Source organism: Anopheles bellator, chromosome 1 (genome assembly GCF_943735745.2).
Source record: "Anopheles bellator chromosome 1, idAnoBellAS_SP24_06.2, whole genome shotgun sequence".
Classification (NCBI taxonomy): domain Eukaryota; kingdom Metazoa; phylum Arthropoda; class Insecta; order Diptera; family Culicidae; genus Anopheles; species Anopheles bellator.
This window is the reverse complement of record NC_071285.1, coordinates 5248246-5268401: the sequence shown is the minus strand read 5'-3', so window position 1 is coordinate 5268401 and position 20156 is coordinate 5248246. Positions and strand designations below refer to the sequence as shown.

The window sequence follows — 20156 nt, the reverse complement described above, 5'->3', positions numbered from 1 at the left end:
AGCAAAGATCTACCATCGATTATTCGAAGGCCCCGGTCCCCCCTTCTTCAGGAATCTCGACGCAACGCTCTCAGGAGAGAATTTCGTTTTTACGGCGCGCATCTCGCATGTAAACAACGCAGCGTACGAGCAACCATTTCGCTCAGCTGTGAAACACAAACAACTTCGCATACGCGCGACCCTTCAAGGAAGAAGCAGAACAAGTAAGCTGCAGCGAGAGAGCGAGAGAGCCTGTGCTCCCCGTGGGAGCAAATGTTTTGATCGTGGTGCCCACCAGAAGGTCACGCCGTCGCCATTTCTCGATCGCGTCGCGTCGTAAAACCGTGGGACCGTCTGGTGTTTTCGTGCCTTCGTACTGGCGGAAGTGGGCATGTGCCGCAGGACGATGGAGTGGAGTTTGCTAATGTTTACGCGCAAAGTAAAGCACTTCCCGCTGCAGGTCGAAGGGTAATCCGTTTGCCAAACGGAGCTAACAAAGCGAAACACAGAGCGAGAGCCACTTATGCGAATCCCCGCGTGCTTGGGTGTGTGCAGTGTCCACGAGTGAGTGAGCGAGTGAGGAAGAAAGAGAGAGAAAGAAAGAAGATCGCATAATTAACTCGTGGCGAATCGGCGAACATTCCAAGGCGGCGTTGGAATTTCGGTGCGACCTGCAATTGTTCGAGAGAGGGCATCGCAGTTGGCCTGTTAGTTGAAAATCGAAAAGTGTCGCGCAATCTGGAATTCCCCCGAGGGCAGTGATGAGCGATAAATCGAATGGCCACGGCAGAGGGGGTGCAGCAGCGGAAGGGCCGATGCCTGGCGGGCGACCCGGCCGCACAACGTCCGAGTCGTCGGCGGAAACACCCGCCGCGGCCAGTACGGGTCGCCTCGGGCAGAATGACAGCGTACAGCAACAGTTTACGCGGTTCGCAGATTATTTCGTAATCTGCGGGCTGGACCTGGACTCCGGGCTCGAGCCCGATTTGTTTGCCGGTAAGTGCTGCAGTGCTGTGGAAATCACGTACATTTTGCAAATATTATATTATGAGATAGTTGAAGAGGTGTCAGGCCGGCCAAGAGCGAGCGGTGCAATGTGATATAACTAAATTTTCCATTTTTTCGTGATGCCAGGTCACGGTGTCCCCGGAATGAAGAGGGTTGCTAAATGCATACGAAATAATGAGATAACGTGTGTCCGCTTCGTACGTGCCCTGTGCCTTTGGTTTCATATTCCGCTGCATTGCGGACACAAGCGAGCAGATGCGGTGCAAGCTTCTTTTAGGTTCGAAATTAGCCCACCACCACCATCTTTCCAGTTCTCGCGTCTCAAGTAGGACTGTTTCCCATCAGCCCGACGTCGACTTCCCGGCCGAATCAATTGCCGAGTCAATTAGTGCCAATTGAGAGTTCTCCTTCACACCGAACGCATGACCCCGTGAAGCTGGTGAAGAGGTTGGAACACTTACTTACGGCACCACCACCATCCGACCCGCAGGGAAGTGTGTGAGATTTCCGTGCTTAATGTTCATCCTGGTCCCAGCATACGGGCGGCTAACACTGGAGATGATCATTTGTGGCAATTGAGATAAACGTAAGCTTCCCCCGGGGAATTACTAACGCAGAATGCATCGTTCCGATAGTTGAAGTCCTGGGTCCTGGGGAAAATGGATGAATTAACAGACTTTGGCATCGTTTCAGGCTAATGTTGAGGTGCAATATTACGTTACTTCATTGGAATAACCTAAAACAATGCAAAGACATTCATTTAACCTGCAAAGAGGAAGTTCAGGAAGTAGAGTAAGTTCTTCTGCTGTCCAGCCTTGTACACCTATTATGGACCAGTTGACCTTTCTCCCGGCTCCCGTGAAGCATGCGTAACAAATTGAAATATTTGGTCGAAACAACTGATGCCAAATACTACAAACTGGCCCCAGGGGAGAGAGAAGGTTCGTTAATCAAACGGTTTCCGTCACGGATTGTGTTATTACACGTGACGTGTGGTTGACGTGGTGGGAAAACCGTGAACTCCCTCCACCGTAACGCTATTCAAATGCCGGAGAACCCCTTTCGGCAAGTATGGCCGCTGGACGAGAACATGTGCATGTGCCACCACATGGCCATTGCTCCAAGCCGATGGCTTTTCTCGATTGCGCGGTGACCCTCTTCGGCGATCTCCCTTGCCGTGGCGTGCCGTGGTCGATGAACCCGCGAGCTGTGCGAGATGAAGTAATGTCTGATGGGTCATTGGATTGTGTGCGGCGTGCCTAGTTCTTCTCACCAACCAGGGTCGGCTACCACACTCAACACAGTCGGTTCCTATTTTTACCCACCGGAAGGAAAGATTGATTTTTGATCAAGTTTGTTCCATAAAATGTAGTTTAATTTGTTGTTTAACGATCGTTCACCGACCGAGGAGGAACCAGGGGTCAGCCAGACACGAGCGGGCAACGTGTTCGGGGAGATCATTGACTCGCGCAATCGCTGACGGTACATTGATCGTGACGTTTGGCGTGAAACGGCAAAGCAGCGATAGGGTGAGTGCAAAAAATGAAGCTGGCGAAAGTCATGCTTCGCCAAAAAAAAAACGGAAGAAAATACACCAAACAAATGCCAAACGGTGGTTTGACTGGCCCCGCTCCGACCAGGGCTTATACGGTTTCGCCTGTAACGGCACGTCGTTCACGACGGCTTACACGGCGTGCGATGGTGCCATTTGTGACGGTTGGTTGCACTTTAGGGAAGGACAGAAGCGACCGCTGCCTGGCTGTCTGCTGCTGGCAAGCTCTTGCGCGGCCACAAAGGGTCGAGAAAATCACGGTTGCGTTATGTGCACGTTTATGGCACTGGTGTTGCACCAGCAGCATCAGCGGTGCAAGATGGTTCCGTGGGCTGGCTGTTTTGCTGGTTACATTTAATTCAATCGGAGTCTTACGAGGAGGTGCCGTCGACCTTATCATCCCACAGCGGGTGACGCAACGTGTGCCCATAAGCTAACGATCGTTCAAACGATTGCAGCAGCTTCGTGAATCTTAATCTAATGGTTATGAATTCTTGCTGAAGAATTGAACTTCCGAAATGTGTGGTTTTATCCTGGAATGAAGTTGGCACCAGGACCCCACAAAGAACCGACCAACGAAGGATATCCGTCATAAGGATAAAGTACAGCTCGGTACATCGGTGCAGACACACCGAAGTGAGCAGTGGCCGCCGCATGCTGCTGCGGTCCGGCACTTTGTTGCCAAACGAACGAATCCTTCGCCTTCGCGGCGTGGATGTGGTTTCGACGATGTGACCAGACCCAATGGCGCCAATGGCGGGGTTTCATCACGGCCTCACGGCCACTCGGTGGGCGCTGCCAGGGGACAACGCTTTCGCCACTGCCAAATATCGATTTTTTTGCTTCTCGATTTCGCTCGCAATTGTTCTTCGCCGTGGCTCCGGACCGCCAGTTCGCCGTCGTTGTTTTCCCCGAGCCATTGTGCGCAAGGTGTCGACGGAAAAGTTTTGAAAAATTAGCCCATCCGCAAGACCCATTGGCTGGTAGGTCTGGCGTGCCATCTATTGGTTTTACAACTTTTACGGCTTCGGCTGTGTCGGGCTGCGAGGAAAACAATGTCAATATACGGCACTGTACAGTTCCTCAGCATACGCGTCAAGACTTTTTACTATTATCTTTACTTGTTACGCGTATATTTTGTGCCAAGGGGGGCCCGAGAACGGGGTACCATTACTAATGCAGGCTCCAACTCCCAATGGCGCCACATCCCAATCTGGGGAGTACCATAAAAATGGAGCATTAATCGATGTGGCCACGCCGAACAGGAACAGTGCAAACAATAATATTGTTTCGCGCTGAACCAATTTCGGTTAATGGGGACATCGGAAACGCGAGATGTTTCGGGAAACCGGACGCACCTTTTTCTGGGTGGCGCAATTCGGGCGACGTGTAATTTTGGGTATGTCTTCTGATACACGAGTTACGCAACGGGGGCCATCCATTATTCAACCCAAAAGGTTCTCGCTCCTCGCTTTTAGCGTGGAATGTGTGTGCCTTGGGAAGCATTTCCTGTCTGGATGTTCCCGAAATAGCCTTTTGGCAGGCCTCACATGGAGACCGTACCGACAGGAACTGAAAGATGAGATCTTCAACACTAACGGCGGCAGCAGTAGCAGCTAAAAGCAACACTTTCATTGCGTTGCAATGATTTGTCTGCATGGTGCAACAATGTTGTTGTTTGGTTAGAAAAGCGTTCACCATTATTTCTTCGGCAGACGCGCCTTCACGTCGGGTCGGGACGATTGCTCATAGAAATTGAACATGAGAGAGAGATCTCGGCAACCGAGTGACCGCGCTCTGATGTAAGCCACGCCGGGTGTTGCTACGGATATTTTACGGTTCGGTTCGTGGTGGAACATGGATTTATGTTGTGAAATAGAGACATCTTTGCTTTTCGGTTGCGGCCCCCATTGGCGGCCACGGTTTGTTTGGATTTGATTCGAAATAGTAACATGCTTTCGCTTCACTCGGTTCACACTGTACTTCAGCCCCGTTTGATAATATCTACAAAATACTCTCTCTCTCTCTCTCTCTATTTGCTGTTTGCGTAATGGCGATGGGCGCGTTAATGAAATCATGGTAACGATCAACAAATTACAGGGCACTGGGTTCAATCAGCGGTTCAATCTTCTGGACCTCAACTACAGCAACACGTTTTTTATTAATATCAAGGCATAACATTTCTCCAAATAAACTTTATGGAATTCAATTTATTCCCCTCCAAAGGGACTGTTTTACAATCCGTGAATGGTTGGCTTATTAACTGAATTGATTCTTTCACACGTTTATTAACATTATCAACTAATGGCCCGCCATAAAACGGTGTAGAAAGAAAGCTCTCCATTTTACAATTGAACCTCCTCACCATCATGCCGGCCAGAGGGGAGGGTCAGGAGGATACGGCACCATCCGGCACCTGGTGCCCCCGGGCGGTCTGCGTACTGCGCATGCCACGGGTAGTTGGGCTGCTGCTGGCATGGTAGGCGTTTGGTCCTGTGCTCTGTGCGTCGTCCCCTGGAATTTTATTTATGGTATCGACCTTGAAAATTGCCTCCCCAAGAGCAGCCATTTCTTCGCGCGTGTGGAGCTCGTCGGAAGTTTCGATTTCACTTCAACCCGATTTTCCCGATACTCACACGGCCCAGGGTCTAACTTTCACTTCACACAAGTCGAGCTTTAGTCCGTGGCGGGGTGGCAGCGTTCCGGTCAGGGACGCTTTGTTGTGCGGGGATGATGCACTCAAAATGCATTCCGATGCAGACAAAACCGTGCACCGTGCCTGATGTAGCTTGTGTTCCGGAGTATTTTTCATCAGAAATGGAGCTTAATTTTGTTGGTCAATTGGAGCTCAGGTGTGGCCAAAAATTAAAGGGGAGTTGGCCGATCAAACCGCCGCCAAATGGGAAACCGGAGCAAAAAACAAAAACCACAAACGATCACGAGCGACGATCGTACACGATCATCCGGTGTCCGGTTCCGGAGAATGTGGCCTGGTTGGAAGTGAAGGGCGGTCAGGCAGGGCCACGGAAGTGCACTAAACGAGCTGAGGAAGGGAGGGCCCGGAAGGAAGGAAGGAAGTTGCAGAAACAATTCGGAAGTGACTATTGGATTTGCAGGGCGCGTAATGGAGCGTCGTCAGCCGAGGCAGCGGCGGCCCCGCAATGGTCGCGCATGTTGCCGGCGCTCGCGAGGAGAAAGTTGGTAGCTAAGCTAATGAACTTCGCTTAACTCTATCATTTAGTGAAATGTGTGTCTGCCGCGTGTGTTTCTTTTGCTTTCTCAACCCCGGGTGCCGCCCTCCGGTGCACTTTTTGCAATGCACCGACACTTGCCACCACAGTAACCACCACCGTTGGCTGCAAGGCGATCGAAAGTGAACGAAATAGTGTAAGATCGGTCTATGCCTGGAAAAGGCAGGCATATCTGTTCGTTAGTAGCATAGTTTTAAGGGTACGTTCTTCCTCTTTCAAACGCATCCAATTTAGATAATAGTAAATGTTGTTTAAATATTGGTAAAATACTAACACTAATTCGTTACAACAAGTTTATGGTGATTAGTAGAGCAAGAGGTTTTGTGCGGTATAAACTATTTCAAGAGAACCGTTAGGACTAGGATGACGATGCAAGGACCTGGGCATCCACTAGAAATTCAGAAATAATTCAGATGATTCAGAAGATGTTGGATGAAGATTTATATTTAAACAAATTTCTTTATACGGCATATGAAATTGTACGACACTCGAATTTAGGACAATTGCTTGTGGGAATCGTTTTTGATGGCAACCGTTCAACATCCCAAAAGATCGTTCAAAAGGCTTTACATTTAATTAATTCTCTGTAGCAATGTTATGGACTGATGCAAAAAAAAGAATTTTTGGGCTTAACCGACTGTAAATCTGAGGCATTCTTTTTGGAACTTTTCCCTCAAAGCTCGTGATAAATTTTCCTCAAATGGAATCAACTGTTTGAAGGGCGCTGACACGCCATTTCGTACTGAGATTAAGATGCCCAAGTACGGACCGCTTCTCTGCTCCAGCAAAGCACCGGCTCATCGGTGATTCAAAGTTTCTCCAACACAGTTCCGTATCACGAATTCTCACCCAGTTCCCACCGTGACCGCGTGCGATCTCTACATCCCCTCGCCTTTTCCGACTAACACCCCCTAAAGACGACCCCATTTTCTGGGTCCCAAGTCACGCTTTTCTCCTTTCACTCGCTCGGTACGGTGGACCCGCGTGTTAGCCCCGTTTATGTCCTCATCAGTGGCGTGTGCGCAAAAACGCAATTTGATGGCGCATCAAGGTGCGTGAAAAAATCGTGACCGAAAAACCTCCTGCGGCCAGCGAGAAAAGAAGAGAAGAATCGCGGGTGGGGTTTTCTTCCGGTCGCTTCGCCCCAAACGGGGTGGCTCTTTAAGGCACCATTAGGTTTCTGTTTGGCCTTTACGGGACCTTTCTTGCCAGCGCTCCCCGTCCGTCCGCTGGCCATTATCCGACCTGGGCAAAATCGAAATGAAACGAAACGCGAATCGTGGCGGTGTGATTGATGGCGTGTGAGTTCGTTCGTTCGGATTCACCTGTCCGCCCGACGGGGCGCCTCTATTGATCTTAAGCTTTCTAGTTTGGTGGCAAGTGGATGTGATAATTTGCCTTTCTAGCCGAATCCGTTCGATTCTTGACGTCATTCCATTAGCGCGCACATTTTGCGCACAGCAATTAGGTTCCGTTGGGGATTCTCTGATGAGCGCTGCTCGTTAATAGGAATCTCGGAACATTCTTACCGAACATTCGTGTGAACCGTCGCATTGACTTCGCTTGATAGATCACATGCTCGACACAACGTTTTCGAGGGTCATAAATTCGCTCGCCACAAACGCCACCTAACGTTTGGCCCCGTTACCAGCTTGAGTCGCATTTTCGGATGGCCACGAATAGTAGAACACCGTCGCCGTTAAGGGGGGACACACGGTTGAACTTGGTTCACGGTTGACTTGTGTCGCGATCGCGAAGGTCGTCAGGGATCGGTGCGCTTCCGGGGCCGATTTATGATCGTGTAATGTGTGTTTGTTTTTTTTCCCCTTTACAAATCTTGATTCCGTTCCGTTCAATAATTTAAGTTGAGTCCGCCTTATCGATCGTTGAACCATCACGAACAATTTTGGCCGTTCGCCCTTTTGCCCGCGATTAATTAGCTAAATGACTCGACTCGTGGTTGAGTTATGGTACTAGCAATGGCAGCCACCCCCCAGCCCAGGGTTCATCAACCCCCGGGATTCGGGTGGCATGCCAAGGACCAATTACTACCCTTCCGTGCCCCGCGATGATGGATCCTTGGGCCCCTCTCGGACCGTACCATAATTAATCGTGGAAGGCAAAAAGTTAAAACGCGATCGGCCCGTGAGTCACGTCACGAAGAAAGCCTGTCTCGGGCCTGTCTCGAGTTCCTCCACCTTGACACGACATGGCGCTAGACCTCAACCTTCTTCGGAGGAGGAGGTGCTTGTTCTGGGTCAATAAAAGTTCGTCGCCGATGGCGGCCATAACTTTCTTTTACGTAATCGAATAAAGTTCATTCTTGCCATCGTTCTATGTATTTAAAGTGTATAATGTTAAAACCGGTTTTGTAGCGGAAGAGGACACCCGGAACCCGGAAGAAAGCGCCACCGTGTGTCGGTTGGCATGTATTATTATTTATCAACACATACATCCATTAACCTGGCCAATCAGTCATTAGAGTGGTCGCACAACGTCGAACGCTGGTTAGTTTGGTATCGTTTATAATTTGTAACCTTCGGGTGGAACCGGCGTCCCTCTAACCACAGTTTTATAATTCGATTCCACTCGTTATTGTGTCCCGCTCGGGGGCAAAAAAACCCCATTCGAAACCCATCCTAACGCGCCCTATCGTCGAAGAACCGCGTCGATCGCACTCCAAAGGCTCGGTGTTCCGTGGCCCCCCGGCTTACCCGTCCCGCTTCGGTGGGCACCTTCGAAAGTGAAACTATGGTGTTCGTTTCGATTTATCGGTAGCCCCGTTGATGATGGTCGATGCTCGGTGCCACGAGGGTCATAAACACCTCACCACACTTAGCTCGTTTTGAACCCCAAACCCCAAATCTAATTACGGAAAATTCTCTCATCCACTTTTCTTTTTCGGACCTCCACTCCAAAGGGTTGCTGGCTCTGGTTTCACTTTCCCCGCGGCCAAAGCGCCAGAGCCCGATAAAGGTTAGGGAAGCGGCGGCACTATTGTTTTTGCTCCTAATGAACCGATGCTAATTAAATCAACGGAACGCAACCACCGGCATCGGCAGCGATTATTGTGCTCCAATCTCGCTCTCGTCGGGCCGACCTGTTGCGCTTTTCCCTTACGGCCACGGTCACAGGTTATGTGGGGAGATGGGGTGGAAAGTTCGGAAACGAGCCGTGAAATCGATGCGCCACGGGGTTTCCGGTGGGCGAGATCTAATCCGATCCGAGATTGTTGCCCTCCACGATCTCTGATGATTCCAAGAATTCTTTCCATTTCTTTCTGGTGCACTTATTTTTGTGAATTTGGAAAGTTATTGTTTTGTCTGAAGGAACCGCTTCAGTTACCGCTTGATTATTTTCTGCTAAGAAAGCTCGAGCTTACTCAGGACAAAAAATCACCTATTTTGAATACCTGAAGCTAAAACTCTACGTAAAACCAGCAATGATACAGCGGCGTATGTGCGGAGCCAGCAATTTTGTTGCATTGTTAGCAAGAAAATGATAACCCATCGGTAGGGCATCTCACGTTTAGTAAAACGTGACACAACCCACCTCGGCGTCAGCTATCACGGAACACAGCCTTTCTTCTGCCGTAGGGTTTTTGTGGCAATCCGAAACCTAAACCTTCCTTGTGGAATCCATTTTTTCTACGACAAACAGTCGATCCAACCTTCCTATGACCTCGTTTAGTGACGTCTTGTTTTTGAAGGACCAGTCTAGTGGTAGGTCTTTAGACCTTCGCCCTTCGCTAATCCTTTGGCAGTGTAAAAGGAAAAACGGTGCCCTAATTCAACACCCATTTGGGGGGCGGCTGTTGAATGCGCTCGGTTGACGACCACACACACTAGCACCGGTCGTGTTCGTTAACGGGGCTGGCTTTCAGGCTGGCCTAGCGATTCTAATCACCCGACGTACTGTTGCTCCCCCCGGGCCGGCAGCAATGGGGCTCTATTCATAGAACGATGAAGCGGGTGGTGGCACCGTTTGTTGCCCCGAGCCTGCTCGCGGATCAGCCACCTGAATGGCTCGGCTTTTCTTTGCGTGGCGTGGCAAGAACGCCAACAACACCCGTGCCACACGTGCGTCAACTATGGGCTGAAGAAGATGAGCAAACAACGGGCCCAACTCGGAGTCTCGGGGTCTTGCCAAGAGCGGGGCACAACCTATCCGTATTGTTGCCGGCCCACCCAGAAGCAACACCACCAACTGATGATGATGATGATGAGAGTTGGCCGCGCAATAGGGGTCACGCTTGACATACACGGCTCCCCGTGCTTGAAAATTGCAGTTACACTCACGTAACAGTTAACCGTTAACCGCGCGTAACCTATTTTCCGATCCCTGAGTCCCACCGGCCCAGGTGAACGCTCTCCGTTGACAATTTTCGCGCTCTTGTGGGTCCAGCATTTTGTGGTTGCCCCCCAAACACTGGCTTCATTACCAAAACGGAGGCCGTCCAAACTAACGATCGTTCGCTTACTCTTCGCCAGGTGACGGTCTGAGCTGCTCGCCGCTGGACAGTGCGTACAAGAGCAAACCACTCGCACACTACCCGGAGTACGTGACGTGGAATCCGTTCGATGCGCACGGCATCTGCATGCTGTCGTTGCCCCAGGGGCTCCGCTTTCGCACCCAGAAGCACAACATCGAGCCGCGGTTCCACGCGTTCGCGACGACCCGCGAAGACGGCAAGCGGTGCTACGGGTTCAGCCTGGTGTTTTACGAGGAGGTGCGGAACCGGCAGATCTGCAGCGCCATGCACACGCTCCAGTCGATGTTCATCACGGAGATGTCGAGCACGCAGCAGCCACCGCCCGGGACGCTGCGGCGGGTGAAGGAGAGCCCCGTGAGCCGGTCGCTGCCGAGGCACTTCAAGATCGCCGCCCAAGCGCCGGCGTCCGCGCTCAGCTACTACGATATCGCCAAGGATAAGCTGTACGTGGCCAAGAGCCTGTCGCTCGTCTGCCAGGTGCCGTACGCGCACGTGGCCGAGCTGTTTCTGCAGAATCTCTACCGGTAAGCCGTACGATCGGGGCTATTTATGTTGCAGCCATCTGCTTCTCGGACACTGTCGGATCGCGCCCGGCTCCAGTGAACTTGAGGAGCCGCCGTTTATTTTCATTGCCCCGACCGTAGAATAGTTTGATGGATCCGCGCGCAATCTATTTTGAAACTCCCCGATCTGTTTAAAACTGTTCACCTGTTTTTAGCACCCGCCCTGTGGCCCATTCTCTCCCATAAACACCGCGAGCAGTGGAACTGCAACGTTGTAACAGACCGCTTCGTAAGTGCCAATAACCTAAACACATTTTATGGCCCCACGCAAAACGGGTACTAAAATGGTTTAAAAATACTCCGGAACAAAGTAAATGGGCAGCTTTGTTTCCACGCCTTCAAACACAACCGGCGGGCGGGTTTGATGTGTTATCAGTCGTGCGCGGGCGCGGTCGACGGCTTCCTGCGTCACCTAGAACTCGCGCGATGATCTAATGTGTACTCCCGTCGCTACTCCCGTTTCAGCTGTCTTCCCCGGCATCCCGGTGCGCGGCTCAGCCTGGAAAGCTACGTGTACAACATTCTGTACGAAGTGTCCACTCCGGCGCCCGGCAAATCGATCCGCATCTACATACCTCCGGAGGAGCCGCACCTGCCGCCGATCGCCACCATCCTGCAGCGGCCGGCCCTGAAGGACGAGCTGCCCTTCATGGACTTCCCGCTGCGGTTGCTCTTCACCTACCTCGGCGTCGAGTGCGTCATCCAGCTGTTTACGTGCGTGCTGCTCGAAAGCCAGGTGCTGCTCCGCTCGTCCGACTACCAGAAGCTGACGATCGTGGCCGAGTGCATCACCTCGCTGCTGTTCCCCTTCCAGTGGCCACACGTGTACGCGCCCATCCTGCCCGCCTCGCTGCACCACTTCCTGGACGCGCCGGTCCCGTTCGTGATGGGGCTACACGCGGACTGCGACAGCACGGTACGGATCGGGAGCGAGGCGAACCTCTGCTACGTGGACATCGACAAAAAGTCGGTCCAGCTGCCCGAGGAGCTACCGTCGTTCCCGCACCGGCACGATTTCATCTCGGAAATCACGGCCTTGCTGGACAAGTACCAGGTGCCGCGGGACCGCTCGCTCGATCCGCCCAGCATACTCAGCCCAAAGAATCTCCTCAAGGACCATGACATGATGACGACCAGCTGCACGCTGCCCTCCGGGATGCACATCGTGCGCCGCAAGCACTCGCTGCACGATCTGCTCGACTGGGACCGGCCGGCTTCGCCCGATCTGCCACTGCCACCGACGGCGGCCGTTCCGGCGCGCCCGGACGTTCGCCAACGGATCGTCGATATCGTGCGTCGGAGCGGTGGCGACGAGGTGGACAGCAGTGGCGGCCCCAACGAGGTGATGCCGAGCGCGAAACAGAAGCAACCACTCAGCACCCTCGAGCAGTACTACGAGGACCTGAGACTGAACAATGCGCTGCGCGAAATCTTCCTCAACCGGTTCGTGCAGATGTTTGCCGCGTACGAGCACTTTGTAATACTGCCAAATCAGGTAGGTGCCTAGCCATCAGGTAGATCGATCGCACGGCTCTGTGAATGAATCCTTCCGCCCTTTTCCCGCAGAGTAAAGACGAGTGGCTGACCAACCGCGAATCGCTGCACAACTTCGACAAGGCGTCGTTCCTCTCGGACCAACCGCAGCACCATCGACCGTTTCTGTCGCGCTTCCTCGAGAGCCAGATGTTTGCCACGCTGATCGACAACAAGATCATGCTGTCGTGGTGCGACGACAGTCAGAACGGATCGTCGTCCGGCCACCTGCTCGACTGTCTGAACGGGGACACGGAGTACAGCTTGCGGCTGTTCGATTCGAGGATAAAAATTCTCCGGTAAGAGTGCCCCGCGGTGGCGCAGGCGGCGAAGACGACGTATCGACGGTCGAATACTAATCTTGTTGCCGACGGCGATCTTTCGTTTAAAGCAAACGCTACGGTGGCGAGAGTATGATCCGCACCGCGAACTACGAACCGTGCATTCTGGCCCGGGAAACGCAAAAACTGCTCGACAAACGGCTGCTGGCGGTGGACATGGAGGTGGCGCCCCCGAGCGAGATCCTGGACAAGCGGGCACCGTACTATCGGAGCTTTCCGCTGCTGGAAAAGTCCGTCCTCAACCAAGAATGTGTCTCGAGGTACGAATAGCTTTCTACGCACCACCAACCCTGGGCACAGTTCTCTCTCTCTCTCTCTTCCCAATCATGCGTGCGCGTGTGTGGTTGCTGGCCATTGCCTATGGCGGAGGTTTGGTGGAATGGACAGGTTAAGGCGACATTGAATGCAAAAGCAAAAACAAACGAGAATCCAACGGCTAGCGCTATCGAACTCTCTCGTGTGAGCTTTTCGGTTCTGGGTTCCCCACTGTATAGTATGGGCGTGAAATTTGCTTTGATTTTGCTTCGGTTGCCAAGTTGGGTTGCCCATCGGGGCAGAGCGGGCCCCCGGTTACAGGATGATGCGGGTCCATCCGGTGGTCGATGTCGACCGAGAAGCGCCTTTGGTCATCGAGTGTAAATGTTTGTGATATTGCGATAGTTGATTAGTTTATGGAGCTACTATTAGATGTTTAGATTGTTACATTTTACTAGTACGTATGTTTTTTTTTATGAATGTGTATAAACGATAATGTAATCCCTCAATATAGCTGCCGCCCTACGTTTGTGGGCAATCACCATAGGTTTCAGTTAATGTTGATTTTAAATCCGTATTCCAACACCGAACCGGTAGCCGGTATTTTAGAGCTCTTGTTTTAATTAGTATGGCGGATCAGAACCGCGTTGCGTTCAAACGTATTCAAAAGTAGAGGCCGTTATCCGGAATTACCTCAAACTATAATTCACACACTAAAATACACGCTGATTTGTGAGCCGCGTCGTGACAGCAATCGTTTCCATTAACGGCTTGTTTTACCATACTTTCAATAACAATAGTGACCAACAAGCTCCGCCAGGATTAAGATGATCAGACTTTGTTTGTGATCTGTGCATGAATGTGACACGTTTTGCATGAAATAATTGTTGTGTCGTGATGATGCCCCTAGCTTGTAGTTTGTTTGAATTAGACTTGTTTTCTTAGACCCCAAACTTCCGAGCGCGATACCAGCGCGCGGTGCAGGTTTCCGAGAGACGAGACGAGGTAAGAATCGATAGGAAGGTGTTCGACCGGGGACGACGACGGTGGTCTTATCCATCGAAGAGCGACAGCAGAAGAGACAACAGCAGCAAACAGCTAAACTACTATCGTAAGGAGTTGGTAGGAAAATGCCGATAGAAATGCAATAAAAATCCTTATTTTCCTCCGTTTACCGAACGACGATGCATCGCGATGCTGTTTTGTTTCCGTTTCGATCTTTTTTTTCTGTTTTCTGTTTTTTGATTAAGTGTTTGCTGTATTTTGCCATTGTTTTGTTCGAGTTCTTCCGTTTGTGTGCCGTTTCTAGTTTCATGTTCTTTTCCCTTCCTTTTGCTTCGCCCAACACATCCAATCTTTGTGCTACGAAATGTGCCGTACAAAGGGCAAGCATTTGTTATTTCGTTGCAGGTAAGGATTTTTATTTCTCATTCTACACACTCTCTCTTTTGTGTCGGTTTGTATGATACACTTTCTACGATTCTATCGTTTTCTTTTCCGCTTCCTCGCTATCGTCCCTTTGTTTTGGGTGTCCCCACACTAACACTAACCACTCACCACTGTTTGGCTGTCGGCAAGGGTTTGTCTAATCTGTTGGGGCTCGATAGTGTTAACGAATGTCCTTTGTTGGTGTTCGATTCAGCAACCGATTAACGGTCCGATCCGTTTTTTTTCCGTTCCCTCCCTCCCATTGCAGAGGCAACAGCTTGCGAAGGGTGAAAAATGGCAGCACAAAGTGGAAAGTGAAGGAAATCTCATTGGATACTACGGCTACGGCTGGTAGCAACGCGGCCGCTACCGGTGCGGTACCCACTTCCGCCTTCACGAAGGACTCGGACGGCAGTAAGTCGAACCGGAACTCGGCCAACCTGTCTGGAACGGAAATAAGTCCGGCCTTGCTGGCGCAGGCCAACTGGACGTTCGTGGAGAAGCTTCTCAAGGTGAGAATAAGTCAAAACTGCGCGGGCCACTTCCCAGTACTCCAAGTACTTCCTCTTCGTGCATTCTAGGACATTAAGAGCAAAACGAAGCGGATGCTGCTGGAAAAGATGGGCACGGAAGCGATCGAGCTTGGGCTGAGCGGCGAAACGTCCGTAACGGGAGTGGAGGAGAACACGATGATCGCCTCACTGTGCGATCTGCTCGAGAAGGTTTGGTCGCACGGGTTGATCAACAAGCAAAGCAAATCGGCCCTGTGGACGCATCTGGCCGCGTACCTTGAGATCAAGGACTGCCAGAATCCGGGCAGGCATCAGATGGAGAACAGCTACCTGACGCCAGGTACGAGCGCCGGCAAAGGCCCGCTACAACTTGCCTCAAATTTCCACTACGATCAGATCGCCGGGTGGTGGCCGCCAGGGCGCGCGCCCCCAAACCAATCACCACCGTCATTAAACATTTGCTACACATTTTCTTCCCCAATCCAGCCTTAGCGTGGACGGTCATGAGGAAGCGGATGGATTGTACGTGATGGTTTTTTCGCTCTTCTACGCTCTTTGCATCCTCCGAATTTTCGTTGTCGCTTTCACTTCCCTTACGTTGCGTCCTTTTCCGGTTTTCTGATGATGCTTTTCGTTCGTCCTTCGTTTGCATGTGCTTCTGTGTTCTATGTTGTGCGATCCGCAAAGGCAAGGCACGCAGCTACTCCGAGATTCGGTATCACACGCTACAGAGCCCGTCAGGCCCGGATGTTGGTGGTGTAGGCACGCCTGGTCGCTTGAAGAAGTACCACACGACGATCGCGCACAAGATTCGTCGCCTCCATTCGGATCGGGCGGGTCGGCCTTCCGCGCCGGCGTCACCCGGCGGCAGCAGCAGCAGCATCTTCGTGGCAGGAGAAGCGGTAATGCCGCCATCCCCCCCACCGGCCAAACGTGGGTCGGCCGGTCGCTTTACTAACCTGTCCGATGTCGTGGCTTCTTTTGTCGCTATGCGCCACGGTACGGTAGCTAATCTGTTTTCCACACGCAGCCACTGCGGTGAGTAGTGTGTCCCGTCGCCCGCGAGCGATCGCCAGTCATCGGGCGAGTTGAGTGCCCGCTTGTGTTGCGTGTTGTGTTGCGTTCACGATCGGCGACAGTATCGCTAGCACTTGTGGAGAATGAAAGCGCGAGTGGATCGCGAGGGAACAACTCTTTAACCCGGATCGGTGGTGATGGGTTCCCGAGGTGGATGATGATTAAGTTTGTCGATCGTCGATCTTCACGATGCCGTCATTCATTCGGTGTTGTCTAACATAAGGGTTTTAACATTAATCTAGTTACTTTAAACAATTTGAAATGGATACGGTCCTGCTGGTACGACTAACGGCCAGACTAACAGCTCCACGGAGATCTCTTAAAGTCTCGTATTGTTTGGTGTTTCACATTAATTCGATTGTTGCATAAGTTGTGTGCTGTGTTGTGTTGAATGTGTTGAACTATTTTCCCGTATCTTTCCCCGATTAGTATGTGACCTTGAACTAGCGAGCTTCCCATTACCATTTCTTCGTTTTTGTTTTGCATATTTTGCTGTTTGATTTTGCGATAGAAAGTGTTTCCAAACTATCATCCGTTCCGTTCGTGACGTGCTTTCGTTTCGTCGACCGTTGCAGATCTATCATCGTTGGCCATCGAACCGCAGCTTCCACCACCGTCGCCGACGAGAGGCCGTTCGAAATCGCGTGACCGCAAGAGCCTCGGACCGGAACAGCTTCGACCGCTTCCCGAATCGCTCGAGTTTGATATTCGGTACCGCCCGGTTGCTGCTTACGACGGCCAAACGGTAGTTATTGACGGTTTGCATTGCCCCCCTTTCTTTCAGCAACATTCTGACGATGACGGACATTAAAACGCACATCGGGTACGCCCGGGCCTGGGTACGGTTGGCGCTGGAGAAGAAGGTGCTGTCGCGCCATCTCCGAACCCTGCTCTCCGACGCTGCCCTGCTCCGCCAGCTGTACAAACGGTCCGCCTTCGTGCGCTGCGACGACGAAGTGGAGCAGTTCCTCTACCATCTGCTCACGCTGAATGCGGTTGACTACTTCTGCTTCACCAACACCTACCCGACGACGAAGCTACCGTATCGGGTGGTCGTTTTTCCGTCGAAAAAATCGAGCGCCGCCACGACGTCCGCCAACGTTTGGATCGCCATTTCCGGCAGTCTCGGCGAAACGCAAATCATCAACGTGCCCCGCCACTCGCTGGAGTTTGTGTTTCACGTAGGTGTCCCCGGGCGGAAGTGTGGTACTCTCTGATCGCGCATAACCCCCCGGTCCCCGCACCATCTCTCGCTCTTTGCAGCACAAAACTCTTGGTATACTGACGTCACTGAGAGTTGGGCACGACGATACCGGCATGTCCTCCAAATGGCTTGTGGAGCATGTGGTCGTGAGGAATGAAGTCACCGGGCACACGTACAAGTGAGATTGCCAATCCCTCTGCTGTTTGCGCTCTTCTTAATCAAGCACCATTTTGCCGTGGTTTCTTGTAGGTTTCCGTGCGGACGCTGGCTGGGACGTGGCATCGACGATGGATCGATCGAGCGGCTGCTGATCGGGCAGCTTGTTCCGCGGACGGTCGACAGTGAGGAGCTGGTGGAAGCGTGCCGGACACCGCCCCGCACCCGCAGCCCCAGCATCCAGCGGCCCGAGGTACGCCCGTCCGACATTCAGCACATGCTCGGTAACTGTGTGAACGCCATCGTCAAGTGGCACTACCGGCCCAGCCGGGACCGGGACGCCAGCTCGCTAACGAACCTGCTGTGCGGCGAGAACGGGCTGGTGAAGTGCCTCGAGCAGGCGTTCCTGTGCGGGTTCCGCTCGTCCCGCCTCTTCGGGCGCAACCTTTACCTGTGGGATTACTTCGTGCGGGTGAAGGAACAGTTCGAGATCTGCCTGGTGGAGGAATCGGTGGAAACGGTACGCGGTGGCGGTGGTGCTGGCGGCGCCTCGACCAGTGGCTCCCCACCGACGAGCGGGTCGAGCCCGGAATCACCACCGCAACTACCGCCGACCGGTGTCGGGGCGGCGCTCAGTGTTTCCTCGCTGTCGCCCGTGGCACGACAGGAACTGTCCGCCGTCTGGCACTGTTACTGCCATCTGATGGACGAAATCAACAACGTGAAGCAAACACTCGGCAAAGATGGTCGCTTCCAGTTGTTTATCTGTCTGAGTTTGAGGTAATGCGGCAAGCAACGCCACACGTACGGGGCAGTGCACCGCAACGGAGCACTAACGCACTCTGTGCTATCGTTTCAGGGAACATTTGCTCCACCGGATGCTGGTCCCGATGGCGTACACACGCGTGACGGCGGAAATGTACGAGGAGCAGAGCTTCATGCGCAAGAAGGGGCTGCTGACGTTTTTGCGCCAAATTTTGGAACCCCTCGACGAGTTTCATATAGTGCTGGAAAACTCCATTACGCAGGGTATCGGATCGCACTGTTAGGATGGGTGCTAGGTTCACTGTTTGGCCGCGTTGGTCGACGACGGTGCTAGACTGAACGAAACCAAAATACTCTCGTGAACTACACAGATTGCAGCGGGAAACGCAGGATAAGTCGCGTTTGGATAAGTTACTTTAGTTTCGGTGCGTTTTTATACACTTTACGGGTCGTTGTTTGATCAATTTACTGTGGCCCGTAAGGGTGAAAGGACTCATGAACGGGGAACTCAAAGTGGAGTACAAACTCACTCGCTAGTTAACGTAGGAAGTACTCGGACGCAAGAGATTCCCATCATACCTACAAATCATCACAACATAGGCAACTGCATCTGCAAGACTAGAAGTAGTTCATTTTTTATAGATTTTGTGCTCGTGTATAATTTTATAACAGAAAACACACTTTGGTGGTTTAGTTTTAGCCGCTGGGAAATCGGTTTGGCCTCCCAAAAAGGCACCAGTTACACGCGCTCAGTTACTATATTTTTAATTTATTTTTAAGAATTCGCTTCCTGAAGCTAAGCTATCCGGACAGACTGAAACGCGAGCGGAGATGATGTCGAACGCAAGCGGCATAGCTCGATCCTGACTCAGCAACAGTGGCCAAAGACTATTGAGTAGCAAAAGAGTTTGTGCGGTGGTGCTGCTTCTTGTCGCGTAGAAAGTTTGCGCAGCTTCTTCGGCAGCCACCCGCCTGGTGAAGAATGTAAACTACACACGAAGATTATACGGTTTATGCCGTGGAGTTGCACTGGGTGGCCGTTATTTTGATCGGATATCTTCTTGCCAACATTTAGTTATACGATAAGGTTTTTTTGTCTGTCTTTTGTTAGGTCTTCCAATATTGTTTGCGTTTTGTTTTGTTTTTGCAAACAATGTGTTACTAATTTTGTTGCTTGTTAACTACTCAGCACGCACCACTGGGCCAACCGTGCAAGGAGGCGACACAGAACCAATAGTCATCGATGATAAACTGTGCCAAAAACAAACCGTTAACTGTTCGTAATATATAGACACTAATATGGAGCAAACGCGCAAGGTAGAGCGCGTTCTAGCCGTACGAAATCTCAAAACAGAATTCTATGTAAATGGTGTGTGATATCGCGAAATGAGACGGAAACCGAAGCGATCTAACGATCTGATTGCGTACCGCAGTGTCCGCCGCGGAGGGAAATATATTGCAGGGCTGGGCGCATATTGGCGTATATTTTTGTGCAACGATCAATGCGAGGCCTCTGACGGCAACGTCTATTAAAACGCATCCGTGATTGGACCCCTTTCTCATTCGTCCAGCATATGCGTACATGCACGTACTCTGTCTCTCTATTTCAGTTACCTTCCACGGAACTTTACTGAACAATCTTTATGTAGCCTCTCCGGTGCTGTGTGCTAACCCAGCATTCGATATTAGTCAATCGATCGTACACATTGATACAGCGTTAGTAGTGACTAGAGACTAGAGTGTGCTCTCTTTCCCCGTGTCTTGTCCCCGAGGTGAGCATCGAATGTAAAAGTAATGTGACAAAAATAAAACCAACCATAGTTGTTGAAGAAAAGAAATGTGAAAATTACCAAACAACGTTATTGCATCATTTTTCTGCTGTTCAACTATTTGGCTTAATTGAGCTGTTTTAGCCGATTCGGTTCACAACGTTTCTATCCAAAAGTCCATCCGTTGGCACGTCGTTCGGCTCGTTTGAAAGCCCGTAAGTCTTATGGTTCCAATTCGATAGCGATGTCTGAGTAACACATCGCTCAATAA

General features: G+C 51.6%; 1 protein-coding gene across 1 annotated transcript; it reads left to right on the top strand.

The window, feature by feature from the left end:
* The first annotated feature begins 794 nt into the window (after positions 1–794).
* Positions 795–19934, top strand: LOC131207323 (DENN domain-containing protein 5A). Its single transcript, XM_058199971.1, has 13 exons — positions 795–975; positions 10281–10806; positions 11311–12340; positions 12412–12677; positions 12770–12979; positions 14671–14914; positions 14984–15254; positions 15602–15952; positions 16567–16702; positions 16776–17172; positions 17255–17373; positions 17445–18131; positions 18211–19934. The coding sequence occupies exons 1-13, from the start codon at positions 795–797 to the stop codon at positions 18398–18400; spliced, it is 4608 nt and encodes a 1535-aa protein (XP_058055954.1). The 3' UTR covers positions 18401–19934.
* The last annotated feature ends 222 nt before the right edge of the window (positions 19935–20156 follow it).